At 44.2% G+C, this 16435-nt stretch overlaps 1 protein-coding gene across 14 annotated transcripts in view; it reads left to right on the forward strand.

The window, feature by feature from the left end:
- The first annotated feature begins 832 nt into the window (after positions 1-832).
- The window catches only part of KMT2C (lysine methyltransferase 2C), a 270106-nt gene continuing 254503 nt past the window's right edge, over positions 833-16435 (forward strand). For all 14 annotated transcript variants that reach the window (XM_081799810.1, XM_081799816.1, XM_081799813.1 and 11 more), the window contains exon 1: positions 833-1225. In XM_081799810.1, the coding sequence (XP_081655936.1) occupies positions 1065-1225 (161 nt within the window). In that variant the 5' untranslated portion in view covers positions 833-1064. The remainder of the gene's footprint in view (positions 1226-16435) is intronic.

The following is a 16435-nucleotide window of genomic DNA, read 5'->3' on the forward strand; positions in this document are numbered from 1 at the left end:
CCGGAGCCGGAGCCGGAGCCGGAGCCGGAGCCGGAGCCGGAGTCGCGGCGCAGCCCCGGCGGCCGCGTCAGAGAAGGGGAGGGAAAAGGAGGGGGGAGGCGGGCGGAGGGAGCGGGGGCGGGGGAGGGGCGGTGAGGTCAGCGGCGGCGGCGCGTCCGCGGGCGGCGCATGCGCGGAGCGAGCCCTGTGAGTGGCAGCGGCGGCGCGCGGGGGGCGGTGGGGCCGAGGAGTGGGGGAGGGGGCGGGGGCGTCGCGGCGGCCGTGTGTGGGCGAGACGGCGGCGAGTTTGAGAGGTCTGTGGTGCGGGGCGCCCGGGGGAGACCCGGCGCGGCCCTCGCGCGACGGCCACGGTCGTGTGTGTGTGTCTGTGTGTGGTACACGCACACCCGCAAAACTTCCTCCTCCCCGGCCCGGGAGGGCGGGCGCGGGCGCTGAGGGGCCGGCGCTCGCGCAGCCCGGAACCCACAACAACAACTGGAGCAGCTGTCAAAACTTCGCCGCGGCCGCCCGGCCTGACGCGGCCCGCGCGGGGGAGGGGCGGCCGGCGGGGCCGCGACCCCCCGCCCGCCCGCCGCCCCCCGCGCCGCGGCCCCTTTCTCCTCCCGCCCGCGGGCGCTGGGGGAGGGGCGCGGGCGCAGCCCCGGCCGGCGCCCCCCGCACCCCCTCAGTCGCCCCGCCCCGCACCCGCCCGCCCGCACCGCCCGGCCCCCGCCCGCGCCCCGCGCCCCGCCCGCCGCCGCCGCCGCCGCCGCCCGCACCTCCCGCCCGGCCGGCCCCTCCCTCCCTCCCGTCCGCGCCCCGCCCGCCGCCCCCCGCCCCCCGCCCGGCCCCTGCGCGCCGAGGTGCGCGCGCCCGCGCGTATGTGTGTGAGTGCGTGTCCTGCTCGCTCCATGTTGCCGCCTCTCCCGGTACCTGCTGCTGCTCCCGGGGCTGCGGGAAATGCGAGAGGCTGAGCCGGGGAGGAGGAACCCAAGCAGCAGCGGCGGCGGCGGCCGCGGCGGCGGCGGCGGGAGGAGCCCCCCAGGAGGAGGACCGGGATCCATGTGTCTTTCCTGGTGACTAGGATGTCGTCGGAGGAGGACAAGAGCGCGGAGCAGCCGCAGCCGCCGCCACCACCCCCCGAGGAGCCCGGAGCCCCGGCCCCGAGCCCCGCAGCCGCAGACAAAAGACCTCGGGGCCGGCCTCGCAAAGATGGCGCTTCCCCTTTCCAGAGAGCCAGAAAGAAGTAAGTTGAGTGTGAGGGAGCCAGGCCGGGAGCCAGCCGCGGCGCCGGGCCGGAGCTGTCACCGGCGCGCCCGGCCCCCTGCCCCCGCGCGCCCCCGGCCGCCCCCGCGGGGTGGGGGTGGGGCCCGCCGGCCGCGCGGCTCCGGCCCGGGGCGCCCGCCCGCCCCGCGCCCCGCGCCCCCTGCGCGGCCGCCCGGCCCGGCCTCCCGCGGGCGCCCGCACCTCACTCCGCCCAGCGGGGCTCCGACGGCCCGCGCCGCCGCCGCCACACTTTACTTTTTAGTTTGGCCCTTGCGCCGGCTTTTCTTGGTGCTTCTGTCTTTGGAGAAATTTCTCGTAGATTCTCCTCGGCCTAGCTGGGTCATTGGAGAAACCCACAGCGGAGCACACCTAGGTCGTCCCCGGACGAGCGCATTGTCAACTACAAAGCAGTCCGCTGCGGGACACTCGCGGAGCTGTCAAAGCGCCGGGGCCAGGTGGTCGCCCCGCCGGCGTCGCTGGGGGAGAAGGGCACGGGAGGAACTCGCGCTGCTTTCCTTTGTCAGCTAGCTGCCCCTTTAACTTTTCGTGCTCCCAAACCTGTGCTTTCATCCTTTAATGATATATTAGGAAGTCGTTCGACTTCTTCCTCTCCCCCTCCCCCACCGCCGAACCGCACTGCCCGGCGCGGGGGAGCTCGGCTCCTGTGTGATCGCACAGCTGAGGCCAGAGCGTGCAGAAGTTTTGGAAGCGTAGCCAGGATTCCCACACCAGGCCGAGTAGCAAGAGCACATTTATTCAGAGAGAAGACAGATGCAAATGTTGCCGAACTTCTCTCGGAGTCGCCGCTCTGAGCCGGTACCGGCTCGGGGAGGGCTTTCGTTTGGTTTCCAGCGTGCACGAGGACTTAGGCTCGGGTTATTCGAGGACTGGAAATGTCTTTTTGCAAAATGGTTATTCGGCAACTTTGCCTGGAAATTAAGAAACCCGTGTCAGTGCCAGCGAGTCGCTCAGCTCTCGTGGCTCTTGAGGGTGCTCTGGAAGATCTGTGAATGTCTTCGGAAGTTGTAGAATGGCGTGTATTGCTTACTCATTTCATTATATGATCATCTCATTGAACTGTCGGCGGTGGCAGGGGCACCGGGACGCGCAGGAAAGCGGCACATTTATGGAGAGTCTGGTGTTGTGTTGTTGTCGTTCGGGCGCATTCGTTTAGTCCTATTAGTGTCACGTTTGGGGATGCACAGTAAAGAAAATAGTAGTGTTCACTGAGGCAGAGCAGAGCAGGGTTGTGGGAAACCCATGAAGCCCCGGCTGGGTGTTCTCTTTTTTTGCTTTGCTCTCCTATTACTATGAAAATGATTCAGGCCCTTTAACTTGCCTCCATATTTTATTTCCAGCTCTTACCTGGGACCAATCGTGAGAGAAACAAGTACAGGATATATATACATTATTGCATTGGCCTCTTTGTGATACAAAGTTAGGGTTTATTATGCCACTGGCAAGCATTGTAATGAAGTGTCTGGTGTAAAAATGCCATTATTATTCCCCTATTAAGTGGAATTTGGAGGAGGAAGGTGGAGTTTTAAGTAACTTTAAACTTTGTCACTTTTTTGTATCCTTTAAAGCAACGCATATCAAGCCCTACCAGGGTTTTAACTTAATTGCTTCCCATTTTGACTATTTCTTCTTGGTTTCTTTCTGAATATTAATTTGGGATTATTGTATGTTTTAGATTGGCTTTTAAATTATTACTCTAGGAAGAGTGGACCCATCTGTTGTCACGCCCCTCACCCATACACATGCAAGTGCACGCGCACACACACAAGCAAACACAAACACACAGGCACAAACACATGCACAGCTCCCCTGAGATCGAAGGGAGTTCATTTGTATTAGTGCATCTCCTGGGTGTACCGGAGGAAAGGTTGGATTAGGGTATTACCACTGTATTATTTTAATTTTTATCTCAGTTTATGAATAAAGAAAAAGTGGCCCTTTGAGAAATTTGCAGATTTCTACAGAGTGATGCTAACATTATAAAAACAACACTTTGGGAAATGTTTAGTACAATTCTAAGTCTTAGGAAACTTCTCTCTTGGATTTGAGAACTGGTACAGCATTCCTTACACGAAATTTAGTGGTAACTTTGATGATTCCAAACTTTTTAGTGAATTTTAAAAAATTTGGTGTGTCTTTTGAAGGGAATGGAATCTCTACTTGTTTTAGAAACATACAAGTGGAAACTAATATGTGAGCTGGAAAGCAAAAGGAAGGATTTTCAATTGTATATCTCAATACAGTGTTGGGATACACTGTAGAAAAGACTCTGCAGCTGGGTAGTGAAGATCCTGAAAGTGAAACTGCAGTGTAACAAATGTAAATTAGGTTTGTAAATGCTAAAATTACAGGGGATTGCAAATAATTATCTAAGAAATGAAAAATAATTTTTTTTTGTTTTTTTTGTGAAATGCAGTGGAGATACAAGTTTTTAAATTGTCCATGTTATTTAGATGGTCACTAAGTGGGTTGTTTCACGCTAGAGAAGATGTCTTACGACACTATTTTTTTTTAAAGTGTGATTGTGTTTTTGTCTTTGGATTTAGAAAAAGAGGGTGGCCATGCACTGCTAATTACACTTTTTTTTGAGTTTGAATTTTTGAATGTTTAATAATTAGGTAAGTAAACTTAGCATTTTCTTGTTTTATACTGTTAGATAATTTTTGTTTTATCACATTTAGAAAGTCTAGGCTATATAGTTAACTAGTTTTAATTAACTATTGTTATCTTAAAGTTGTTTACTAAAATCAAGAATTTTGAACTGTAGCTATTGATCTTAGAGGCAGAGTTTGAAAAGTAGGTATATAAATTAGGATTTCCTGTTGCACAAACGTGAAGTGGGACAGTGAAGTTTACATTTGTTTAGAAGTTCTCCTTGACAATAAGGACTATCTAATTGGTTATTTGGAATAGCTTATAATCTTTATCAGCGATACAGGTCTTTCCATTGGTGAAGAAGCTCCTGCCACAGAGTAGGCACTACTAGAGGTCTAATTTTCTGTTAACATTTGGGAAACTTTTCCCAAAGCTTTGATTTTATTTTTCCTTCTTGGGAATATATATTCACATTACTAAATTGGGAAGACAACCATTCTACCATATTTTTTACCAAGTCAACAAAGTTAATATTAGGGATGGGGTGGGTGGGTGTGGGGGTGGGGGTGGTGGAGAAGCAGGTGGTGAGGATAGGATTTCTGAGGCACTATCCTTGACTCTTTTTGAAAAAAAAAAACAACTATATTCTGAACCACTTTCTTTTCAGAGAGCAATTACTGTTATTAGAAAGCCACCTTGAGCCTTATTGTTGTAGAAAATTGGGCACAACCAGTGATGTCATACAAGGAACAGCAAAAAAATGGCTCTGCAGCAGATGACTGTTGCTATTCTATATTTGTAAGACCCCTCCCCCAACAAAATCTCATTTCCATAGCTGTGAACTTGAAATAAGTAATAAAAAGGTGTATTGCATTGTAATATATGCAGTTTCATAAAGCAACAATTTATAGTTGGAAGATACCACTATTATTCATGCTTCTTGAGATAATGCAAATTTGTATGATAGTAATTCTTTTTCTTATTTTTCAAGAAATTAGATACATGGAAATTTTGGCAGCTACTGGTTTCTGGCACTTAATAGGCATTGAAATGTTTTAATGTACTTGAAAAGCTGGTCCAGGAATGGCAGCCTCTCATCTGTTAGGCGGTTGTTCTCCAACCTGACCTCATTGTAGTTTGCTCTTGTCCTGTTGGTCTTGTTCATGGAATTTCTAGTCTTTGAGAATATGTTATTAGTGTAATATACAATTTTATGTTCAGTATATTGGTTATTATTATGTAAATTTGATAAACATGGGTTTCCATGTAAATTTAAAAGTATCAGAATAGTTTCTTTTCCTGGGGCGCCTGGGTGGCTCAGTCGTTAAGCGTCTGCCTTCAGCTCGGATCATGATCCCAGGGTCCTGGGATCGAGCCCCACATTGGGCTCCCTGCTCTGTGGGAAGCCTGCTTCTCCCTCTCCCACTCCCCCTGCTTGTGTTCCCTCTCTCACTGTGTCTCTCTCTGTCAAATAAATAAAATCTTTAAAAAAAAAAAAAAAGTTTCTTTTCCCATTCTGAAAACAGTGATTTAATACATTTTCTTACTATCAGTTAATTCTGCCACGCCAGGTTTGTAGTCCATTTGCAGGGTGACAAACAAACTGCTCTACCCTTCCTCTCTCCCCCACCTTTTTGCAAAACTTCATGGTATTCCCCAGGCCACAATCAGATTTCCTTTGGGCAGATAGTGATTGTCCAACCTTGTTTCCTTAAGCCTCTTGCAGATATGACTGAGGGGCTTCCATGAAACCTCATTTCCAAAATGAAAATGGTCAGTGTGGGGCGTCTGGATGGCTCAGTCGTTAAGCGTCTGCCTTCGGCTCAGGTCATGATCCCAGAGTCATGGGATCAAGCCCTGCATCGGGCTCCCTGCTCAGCAAGGAGCCTCCTTCTCCCTCTCCCTCTGCCTGCTCCCCCTACTTGTGCTCGCTCTGTGTCAAATAAATAAATAAATAAATAAATAAAATCTTAAAAAAAAGGTCAGTTTTTAGTTATAGATAATATTAGATGCTCTCTGTGCTCTTGCCTGGTGGGGAGGTGTGAGATACCTTGGGTAGGATTTGATAGTTTTTAATCCATGAGATGGTTGGACTGAACATAGTTTTTAGCTGATATAGAATAAATTTACCAGTCTCTGTGTGTTGTGTGTATTTCCCTTTCTTTTTTCTTTATTGTTTTGTCCCATCTTTTAATTTCAGCAAGCTGATTAATCCCTTCCTCCTCTTTTTAAAAATTGTCTTTATCATGTTTGTGCTACAGTGTCTATTTTCAGAACTTCTTGGCAGTATGAGTTGCAAAAGTTATGGAGTGAAATAGGGACAGTTTCTTTTTCTTTTTCTTTCTTTCTCTCTCTCTCTCTTTTTTTTGGCGATGGCCTGCATATAAATGTATGCTTGTGGTTAGTGTGAAAATTTAGTAGAAAGACCAATTCTGAATTTGTGATGGGAAGTGTCAGTCTCTCTCTTTGCAGAATTCGAAGGACTTAACACAAGAGAAACAGGAATGACACAGCTCTTTTCGCACTTGTCTAGAGAAAAATCTCATGTAAAAGATGGGAAAATTGTTTGACTTTGCTTTTGCTGTTAATTTTGTGATAGCAGTAACTATGTCTGATACACAAATGCTGAAATTGTTTAAGAAGCCCGGGAAGGACTCTTCTATAACTTTTTAGATCTTTCATTTGGCACGTGTTATTCAAGGAGCATGTAAGTGTTAAGTGTATGTTGGGGTGAGCAGTCAACTCTGGAAGAAGGTTCTTGTGGCCAAGAGGGGTCTCTGCAAAGATTTGGAGGAAGCAATATTTGAGTTAGAACTTGAAGGATTGATAGGATTTAGCCAAGTAGAGTGAGAAAGTTAGAGAGTGTTCTGGGGTAGCAATGTAAGTGAAATTTTTGAGGCGGGAAGTGTAAAATGTGTTTTCTTGGTGGAGTGTGACTGGAACAGAGGCTTAATGTGGGAGTTGGGGCCGTGCCATGATGGTTCTTGAATACCAGGCTAATGAGTTTGGGCTTTGTAGTCCAGGGGTTATAAACTGTTTACAGGGACCAGGTAGGTAATTTAAATGATTGCATGCAGCTTGTAAGATCCTGAATGACAGCTGACATAACTTAAGGCCTTGAGTTGGGGAAAAAATGGTGAGTAAAAACTGCCTGAGGGGTTCTAGGAATCTATGCCTTGCTTAGGTGCAACTGATAGACAGTTCTGGCTGATGGTTGCCATGTGAGACTATCAGATGTTGTTTTTAGATACTCTGGTTTTTCAACAGAGACTGGGGACTTGGAATTTTATGTGAAATCTCTTTTTAAGTATCTTCCATTAAGATCTAAAACACTATTTGGGACTACACCTTGTGGGTTAGGTTTAATCTGTGGACCGCCAGCGGGTTCTTTTATTTATTTTTTTAAAGATTTTATTTATTTGACAGAGAGAGACACAGCGAGAGAGGGAACACAAGCAGGGGGAGTGGGAGAGGGAGAAGCAGGCTCCCGCGGAGCAGGGAGCCTGATGCGGGACTCGATCCCAAGACCTTGGGATCATGACTTGAGCCGAAGGCAGACCCTTAACGACTGAGCCACCCAGCTGCCCCCAGATTCTTTTATTTATTTTATTTTTTATTTATTTATTTTTATTTTAAAGATTTTATTTATTTGACAGAGAGAGACACAGTGAGAGAGGGAACACAAGCAAGGGGAGTGGGAGAGGGAGAAGCAGGCTTCCCGTGGAGCAGGGAGCCCGATGTGGGGCCCGATCCCAGGACCCTGGGATCATGACCTGAGCCGAAGGCAGACGCCCAATGGCTGAGCCACCCAGGTGCCCCTCTTTTATTTATTTATTTATTTATTTATTTATTTATTTTTTTTTTTTATTTGAGAGAGAGAGAATGAGACAGAGAGCACATGAGAGGGGGGAGGGTCTGAGGGAGAAGCAGACTCCCTGCCGAGCAGGGAGCCCGATGCGGGACTCGATCCAGGGACTCCAGGATCATGACCTGAGCCGAAGGCAGTCGCTTAACCAACTGAGCCACCCAGGCGCCCCCCTCTTTTATTTTTTAAATTAAAGTTTTAAAAGCAGATATTTGCAGTTTTCCAGAGGACAGGAACATTATTAAATTACTTTGTATTCTGTGTGCGTTTTATACAGTTGAATGTAGGTATTCTAGTACTTGGTGATTTGCTGGCAGTTATTTTAGGAAAGCCACACTGGTAATAATATGAAGAGAGGAGTTACCTGGAGGCAGAGATTAACAGCCTGTTGTAATAGTCATGGTGTGAGGTGATCAAGGCAGACAGTATATTGTTGGTAATGTGGATGGAAAGGAAGAGAGATTTCAGTCAATGCAGAGGAGGAGTTTTGAAGTTTCTGGCATAGATGTCGAGGAGATAGAAACGTCTGGGAGTATTTGGGGGTGTAGCATTGAAGCTTAGGAGCTTGATTAGGATAGGTGATTAAAGATGTGACTTCCTTGAAGTCACTGAGAATACGGAGAGTGTGTGGAATTTAGTAAAAGAATTAGGATGCTTACTTCTCTTAGGACATGGTGGGGTGGGAAGGGATCAAGAAAGTCCATAAAAATGAGGAAGGAAATCAGAATATGCTCCTACAAAATGGGCAAGTATGTACATGCAAAGATGCTCATGGCAGCAGAGAAAAGTAGAAAACAAGTAGAGAAAAATTGGCTACAGCAAAATACCCATCAGTGCACCACCATGCAGTTTTTCTCAGGACAGAGAGGTGGACCTGTGGGTACCAAAGTGGGAGAATGTCTATGATACATTTGTAAACTTGAGGAAAAGTCTTCTAAAAGTTGCAAAGCAGTAAGTTTAGTACTATTTTGTAAAGAACACACAACCCCAAACTATGCATGTATTTTGTGTATAGAAAATTATTTGGAATTGGAGGGAGAGATGAACCATGAGAGACTATGGACTCTGAGAAACAAACAGGGTTTTAGAGGGGAGGGGGGAGGGGGGATTGGTTAGCCCGGTGATGGGTAATAAGGAGGGCACGTACTGCATGGAGCACTGGGTGTTATACGAAAACAATGGATCGTGGATCACCACATCAAAAACCAATGATGTATTGTATGGTGACTAACATAACATGATAAAATTAAAAAAAAAAAAAGAAAGAAAATTATTTGGAAGAATACATAGCATCATTAATACTTTTGTGGAGTATATAATCTTGTATGTACATCTATGCACTTTTTATTTATTTTAGAGAGCTAGCAGGGGCAAAGGGAGAGAATCCCAAGCGGACTCTGTGCTGAGCATGGACCCGGATACGGGGCTTGATCTCACGACCCTGAGATCATGACCCAAGCCAAGATCAAGAGTTGGACGCTTAACTGACTGAGCCACCCAGGTGCTCTCTATGCAATTTTTTTTTTTTTTAAAGATTTTATTATTTATTTGAGAGAGACTGAGAGAGAGCACATGAGAGGGGGGAGGGTCAGAGGGAGAAGCAGACTCCCTGCCGAGCAGGGAGCCCGATGCGGGACTCGATCCAGGGACTCCAGGATCATGACCTGAGCCGAAGGCAGTCGCTTAACCAACTGAGCCACCCAGGCGCCCTCTCTATGCAATTTTTAAAAAGCCAATAGCTTAAAACCATAATCTTGTTTTACGAATGAGAAAACCAAGTTCTGGGGGACATCACAGATTCTAGCACCAAGATTGCCTGGGTTCAAATCCAGTTTCTGCTACTTATTAACTGTTTGATATTGGGAAGTTACTGGACTTTTTGCTGCCTTGGTTGCCTCATCTGCAAAGTAAACATACTAGCACACCTAGTTTAGGATTGTTGTGAATTTATGTATGTGTAGAATTTAGAACAGTGTCTGGCACAAACTAAGTGCTATTAAGAGGTACTATTACAAGAATTTGCTAATATTTGTTATTGCCACTACCATGAGTTATATCAATCAATCATTTGCCTGATATCCTAGAACTTGTTAGTTACAGACGTGATGAGATGCCAGACTTACTCTAAAAATGTCATGGCATAAAATAATGTAGTAGTTATTAGGGGTGGGAAGGGACAATAAAAATTTCCTTTCTGTACAGCTGTCCCTAATAAAGACAAAAAGAAGAAAGATAAAAAAGCTAGGTCAGCAGAAATCTCCATAGAATGTTTCTTATTATGAGGAACACATGAAGAACAACAAAAAGCAATTCCCTCAGAGCTGTATATATAGTACTGTTAGTACAGAATTATTAAAATTTTTTCATTATCCAAACTTGTGAATATGGTCATAGTGATCTTTTTATATTACAACTGTGCCGATTGTTTTTATTAGTAGGTCTTCCTAAATGAGACTTCCTATCAGGTGGTTTTAAAATGATTTATGTCTTTCATACTGGGTCGTTTTTACTCTTTGCATCTCAGTGTAATCATTTGCATGAGAAGCAGTATAGCCAGTGGTCATAGGAAGTCTTTGTGATTTTGTGAATTCCATCTTTTAGTGGAGCCTACCAACAAATGAACAACTTCCTTGATTTCCTGATCTTGGGGATCCTAGTGGCGTATACCACATGTCTGGATTAGCTCCCAGTTGCATTATAAAATAACATTATGAAACATATTAAAGAATTAATTGTATTTTTTACCTTAAAGCTTCATCATCTAATTGTTCTACCAAGGTTGAAGTATTTGGTTAGTATGGCCAAGTTTTTCTCATATCAGACGTACATACTTAGAGACTCATAAAATGTTAAAACCAGATGAGCATTTTAAGAACATTTCATCTAGTCCCTCATTTGCAGACAGCTGAGCCTCAGAGAGGTGATCGCATGCCATAGATCATCCATCAAGGTCTTAACCTGCATAGTAAATAAAGGGGGAAAAGGTAGTCTGTTATGTTGGTGACCCCCAGTGAACCATGCCTGCTGGGATTTATGCTATTGTATGGTCACCACCCCATGTATCTTGTCTAGCCCAGTGACTCACTTTAACCAGTAGAAGGCAGCAAAAATGGCACTGTGCTAGTGTGGGGCCAAAGCTTTAAGAAGGCCAGGAACTTCCACTCTTGCATACTTGGGAGCCCTCGTCACCATGAAAGAAGGTAGGTCCTACCCTGCTGGAGAGACCATGTGCACAGGGAGGGATTCTGGACTACAATGAAAAAGAGAGGCCCAGTTATCCCAGTGTCCCAGCTGAGTTCAGCCTATTGTCAAATTCCTTGTTGAATGCAGCTACGAAAGTGACCACTGGTAAAACTCTAGCAGAGGAACCAGCCAGCTGAGTGTTGTTTTAATCTGTTCGATTTTGTGGTGGTTTGTTATAAAATGGAAGCAGATGGTTTTGTGAATTAAGGCATTGTAAGAACAAAAACTATTGGAGATACAAATGATAAAATGATAAAAATCATTATTGTTTTCCAACTTCTTTTACTGAGATAGTTAAATGAGGCTGCCCCCTAACCTTTGCCCCTCATTTCACTAAGGTATTTTGGGATTTTTATTATTGGGGAATTTAAATCGTATTTAAAAATTTAGCTGTCACAGTGTAGATCAGACTGTAATTAGATAATATGTAATGGAAAGGAAATAATTATGGTTATCAGCTTTCAAAAGATACGATTTTACTTTTTTGACTTTTACAGATATCTTCTACATATCTGGAGGTTTATGGACTCTGTGTCGGGATACCTGGGTTCTGTTCCTGGGCCTAGATTAGGTTTGTCTTTATGTGTCACTTTAAGTAACAGTGACTTGACTAGGAATGTTTATTTCTCTCACATCAAAGTCTGGAGGGTGGGCGCTAGTTCTGGTTTGGTGTCTCTGCACTGCAGAATCATCAGGGACTTGGTTCCTTTTCTCTCTCTGCTCAGATGTTTCTAGCATATGGCCTTTGCCCTCAGATTCCATGATGGCTCCTAGAGGACTACTCATTACACCCATGTCCGTTGAAGTAGACTGGAGGAAGAGTAGACCAAGGGTGCAATTCCTGTCTTTAAAACACCCTTCTGAGAAGTACCATATGCTTCAGCTTGTTTGTAATTGGTTGGAGCCTAGTCATATGGCCATGTGTGGCTGCAGAGGAGCCTGGGAACATAGTCCTTTAGCTGAGTGCATTGCTGCCTAGAATAGATTTAGAGTGTTGTTGCTAAGGGAGGGAGTGGACACTGCAGAAACAGCCAGTAGTCTCCACCACTGTGAGCAACCAGTTTAACTCTAGAGACTTCTCGAGTGTGAGAATGATGATACAGAACCGCTTGAGATGGCAGATAGATTTCATACTGAGGGCCAGCCTCAGTTGATTGGTAGTGACTACTTGCAGTGTTCTGTGGAACCCCGCCTGAGTCCTAGTTGTTGCCCTCAGCAGGGTGAGGAAGTAGAGGAAGGATTTATTTTGGGTAAATAGGGGAATGATAGCATGCTGTCGTTTTTATGCTATGCTACATACTTTAGCCTTTTTTATGTGTAGCTACTTCAATTTTTAAAATCTTTTCATTGAAAATATTTGCTTATTTTGCTAACCTTTGGACTGTCTTTTTTTTCTTCCTCTTAAAGACATCCTAAAATTCATTCCGTATGTAAAAATTTTGCTAATAAACCTGAGTCCCAACTTTGTGCAGAACATTCTCAAAACTGGAGATTGGGATGATGTAGAGAAATACTAAACTTTTTTATATAGTGTATATCAGAATAGCTAGAATATGTGGGAGTAACAAACAGCCTCAAGTCTTAGTTGCTTCAGTCAGCAACAGTTGATTTCTTTTTTTTTTTTTTTTTAAGATTTTATTTATTTTTTAGAGAGCGAGCAAGAGAGAAACAGCGTGAGAGGGGAGAGGGTCAGAGGGAGAAGCAGGCTCCCCACTGAGCGGGGAGCCCGATGTGGGACTTGATCCCAGGACCCTGGGATCATGACCTGAGCCGAAGGCAGACACTTAACCATCTGAGCCACCCAGGCGCCCCAGCAACAGTTGATTTCTTGCTTGTGCTATGAGTTCCTCATGGGCTGGCTTGGAAGCTTTGCTCTACAACATCTGTACCAGGCTGAGGGGGACCCCATCTCTGTCCTCCACTGTTGCCAAGGCAGGAAAAGGAGAACATCTTAGGTTGTGCTCTGGCTCTTTTTTTTTTTAAGATTTTATTTATTTATTTGACAGAGAGACAGTGAGAGAGGGAACACAAGCAGGGGGATTGGGAGGGGGGGAAGCAGGCCTCCGGCTGAGCAGGGAGCCCGATGCGGGGCTCGATCCCAGGACCCTGGGATCATGACCTGAGCCAAAGGCAGACGCTTAACGACTGAGCCACCCAGGCGCCCCTGTGCTCTGGCTCTTAAAGACTTAAATCAATGGCATATGTTGGTTCTGTTTACCTTTCATTGACCTGAGAAAGTCACATGGTAGCACCTAACTTCATGAGGGCACAGAAGCGAAATCCTATCATATTTCTGGAGGGAGAACTAGAAATGTTTGGTGAAGAGCACTAGTAAACACCACACAGGGTAACATTTATTTTCATCCAAAAATTCGTATTTCACTTTGGAGTATGTTACCTATATGGAAGTTTGTTATGTTTTGTTTTTATCTATAATTGAATATGACCATCTGGTAGACTGCTATACTACAACATATTGATTAAGGTGATGTGTTTAATAATGCTATTAAATATACAAAACATTTTCCAGAGGTAGAAATAATACAGGAATCCTAGGGCTTGGGTTCTTGATTCTTTCTCTACTGTACTTCATGCTTGTTTCCTTTCTTCTGCCCACCTGAAAGGAGGAAAGGCATCAAATGTTAAAATTGGTATTTAATGTTAGTAAGATTATAGGTGATTTAAAATCTGTTTTTTTTCAAAGTAAGTTTTTACAACATGTTTTATTTTCAGTCTGGGTTACTTTGTCCATTTGTTTTCTATTAATTACCCAAGGAAGATGTTACTGAGCATCTAGTATGCACTGTACACTGGAGAAACCAAAATAAGACAATCCCCCTACCCTCAGTTTCTACCAGTTCAGTGCACACTGTATTAGAAAGTGACCAGTCCTGTGATGGAACATTGTGCAGAGTGCGAGGGAGCTCAAGAAGGAAGAACTTACGGCAGGGGAATGAAGACATGAAAACATCTGAGTTGAGGGGCGCCTGGGTGGCTCAGATGGTTAGGCGTCTGCCTTCAGCTCGGGTCATAGTCACAGGGTCCTGGGATCGAGCCCCGCATCGGGTTCCCTGCTGAGCGGGGAGCCTGCTTCAACCTCTCCCTCTGCCTGCTGCTTCCCCTGCTTGTACACTCTCTGTGTGTGACAAAAAATAAATAAAATCTTAAAAAACAAAACAAAACAAACCACATCTGAGTTGAGTCCTGAAGAATGAAAACAAACTTTACTGAAGAGAGGAGGGGTGTAATACTGTTTCACAGGCGAAGGAGCTGTTCAGGAAGATCACATAGTTGGTAAGTGATGCAGTCAGGATTTGGGTCCAGGTGTGTCTGACTCTGGTCTTTGCTTTTTAAGAAACTCCAATCTAACTTTCAGCTGTGAATTAAGTTTGAGGGTCTAATGTATAACATGGTGACTATAGTTGATAACAGTGTACTATAGAATTGGAATTTGTTGTGAGTAGAACTTAAATGTTTTCACACACAAAAAGAGGATAAATATGTGAGGTGATGTATTAACTAGATGGGAGGAACCCTTTCACAGTGTATATGTATATCAAATCATGATGTACACTTGGAATATCTTACAGTTTTGTCAGTTATACCACAATAAAGTTAAAAAAAAAAAGCGCTAACCAAACAAAACCCAGGTTAGTATGTGAGAAAATGAGGAGGGAAGGTAAATTGGGAATTTTGAATATTTACTGCAGGCAGTAGGGAGCCATTGAAGATTTTAAACAGAAGAGTGACAATGTAACTTGGTTAGAAAATAGCCTTGGCAACAACAGGGAAGATGGTACAGAGGGAGTATATATCCCGTGTGTCATGTTACAGGGACCAGAATGAGAACCCAAAGTGATTTTCCGTACTCTCTTTCATCAAGAAATAATACTTGCCTAACTTTTGTTTTCAAATTATCCAACCTCAGAACTAGAAAGACCTTCACTGTCATCAATTCCAGTGTCTTCAATTTATGGATTAGGAAATGGAGCACCGACAGCCAGGTTTGACATTTGAGATTACACTTTAAGATCCAGAGATGATGGTCTTTTTTGTTAATAACTGGTACTTATCCTAGGTTCCATTAGCTAACAACAAAATGTAGACATATGCCTGGAAAAATGTCTTTGAGGTCCATTCATGTTGTGCATTTATTAATAGTTTGTTTCTTTATGTTGAGTGGTATTCCACTGTATGGATGGACCACATTTTATCAGTTCACCAGTTGATGGACATTTGGATTGTTTCCAGTGTTTTGTCTCCTGTGAACAATGCTGGAAAATGTTTTGGACAAATGGTTTCATTTCTCTGGGTAGGTACTTAGGAATAGAAATTGCTTGCTTATATGGTTAGTGTATATTTAACTTTTTTAGAAACTTCCATACTTTTCCAAAGTTCCTGTACCATTTTATATTCTCATTAACATTGTATAAAGGTTCATATCCTTGTTGATGCTTGGAATTGTAAATCCTTTTGATTTTAGCTGTTCTAGTGGGTGTGTAGTGATATCTCATTGTGGTTTTAATTTGCATTTCTCTAATGATTTATGATGTTGAGCATCTTTTCAAATGCTTATTTGCCATTTCTATGATGAAGTATCGATTCTATTGGTGAAGTATGAATTTAAATATTTATCCCATTTTGGGTGTGTATGTGTCTTAGTTTTGAGTCATAAAAGTTCATTATATATATGTATACATATCAGACTTTATTTTTTTAGAGCAGTTTTAGGTTCGCAGCAAAACTGAGAGGAAGATACAGAGATTTCTCATAGAAATCCCTACTCCCACACATACACAGCTTCCCCCATTATCAACACCCTCTGTTAGAGAGGTACATTTGTTAGGGTTGATGAACCTGCCTCGACACATCATTATCATCCAGAGTCTATAGTTGACATTAGGGTTCACTCTTGGTGTTGTACATTCTATGGGTTTTGACAAATGTGTAATGACATGTATCTACCGTTACAGTATACAGAATAGTTTCACTGCCCAAAAAATCCTCCGTTCTGCCTATTTCACCCTTCCCTTCCTTCCCCTGGCAACTACTGCCATTTTTTTAAACTATAGCCATAGTTTGCCTTCTTTTTATATATATATATTTTTTTATTCTTATGTTAATCCCCATACATTACATCATTAGTTCTAGATGAAGTGTTCCATGATTCATTGTTTGTGCATAACACCCAGTGATCCATGCAGAACGTGCCCTCCTCAATACCCACCACCAGGCCAACCCATCCTCCCACCCCCCTCCCGTCTAGAACCCCCAGCCTGTTTTTCAGAGTCCATCGTCTCTCATGGTTCGTCCACCCCTCCGATTTCCCCCGCTTCATTCTTCCCCTCCCGCTACCTTCTTCTTCTTTTTATATTTTTAATACAAGTCCTTTATGAGTTATATGCTTTACAGATATTTTCTTCCAGTCTGAAGCTTATTCTTTTTTTTTTTTTTTTTTAAAGATTTTAT

Source organism: Leptonychotes weddellii, chromosome 12, assembly GCF_054177405.1.
Source record: "Leptonychotes weddellii isolate Sample4059 chromosome 12, ASM5417740v2, whole genome shotgun sequence".
In the NCBI taxonomy this organism is placed as follows: domain Eukaryota; kingdom Metazoa; phylum Chordata; class Mammalia; order Carnivora; family Phocidae; genus Leptonychotes; species Leptonychotes weddellii.